The 869-nt window shown below is 58.1% G+C and overlaps 2 protein-coding genes across 2 annotated transcripts in view; one reads left to right on the top strand and one right to left on the bottom strand.

Annotated features, from left to right (window-relative positions):
* Positions 1–7, top strand: part of Tco025E_09007 (uncharacterized protein) — a gene marked incomplete at both ends in the record, with an annotated part of 603 nt that extends 596 nt beyond the window's left edge. Inside the window, one exon of the mRNA XM_029375836.1 lies at positions 1–7. This exon is cut by the window's left edge and continues 596 nt beyond it. Within this exon, the coding sequence (XP_029224143.1) occupies positions 1–7 (7 nt within the window).
* Positions 8–69: 62 nt separating this feature from the next.
* On the bottom strand, positions 70–869 carry Tco025E_09008 (surface protease GP63; the record flags this gene model as incomplete). Its single annotated transcript, XM_029375837.1, has 1 exon — positions 70–869. A coding segment is annotated over one exon (800 nt), but the record flags the coding sequence as incomplete, so codon positions are not given.

Below are 869 nucleotides of genomic sequence, written 5' to 3' on the forward strand. Positions count from 1 at the left end.
TCCGTAGCGAGCGGAGCCGAATTATTGCCCTGCTGCGCGGTGCTTGCACCCGGTCGCTGCGGCTGCTGCTCAAAGCGGCATTACCGCCGCCGCCGCCGTGACCGTGGCGAGGACAAGCAGACTGGAGACAACAGCAGCACTGCCACCGTGGCCGTCTTTTTTGCCGTCCTTGTCTTTTTTGCTGGCCGTGTCGTCTTTTTTGCCGTCCTTGTCCTTCTTGCCGGCCGCGTCGTCTTTTTTGCCGTCCTTGTCTTTTTTGCTGGCCGTGTCCTCTTTTTTGCTGTCCTTGTCCTCTTTTTTGCCGTCTTTGTCCTTTTTGCCGTCCTTATCTTTTTTGCTGTCCTTGTCGTCCTTTTTGACGTCCTTGTCTTCTTTTTTGCTGTCCGTGTCGGCTTTTTTGACGTCCTTGTCAGCGGGGCTGGGTTTGACGAGGCTGCTGCCGTTGGCGGCGATGGTGCACACCTCCTCGTACTTCGGGCACTTGATCTTGCCGCCGTCCTTGAAATACGCCGACTTCGGCGTGACAAACTTCCCCTCGGGGCACTCCTGCCACGCGTCGCTGCCGAGGTACTTCACCTTCACCTTGCCCGCCTCGCACTGCACCCCCGCACACACCGCGTGCACTTCGGTGTAGTCGTTGTCACTCGTCTTGCTCTTGGCCTCCAGTTTCTCCGCATCGAGGCACCACGAACCACCCCCATGGAGGGACCCGGGCTGCGGGCTCGTTCCTTCCACAGTGCACAATAACTTTGATAGTTGCTCACGAGGTGGGAAAAAAGCAGAGCAGGTCTCCTTTGGGTTGCCGCCGCCTTCAGCGACATTGAACTCACATTGCCCGATGGCCTGGCGGTTGGAAGTGCAGCGAAGTA

Source organism: Trypanosoma conorhini (assembly GCF_003719485.1).
Source record: "Trypanosoma conorhini strain 025E chromosome Unknown Tco_14.4_contig_00946, whole genome shotgun sequence".
Taxonomy (NCBI): domain Eukaryota; phylum Euglenozoa; class Kinetoplastea; order Trypanosomatida; family Trypanosomatidae; genus Trypanosoma; species Trypanosoma conorhini.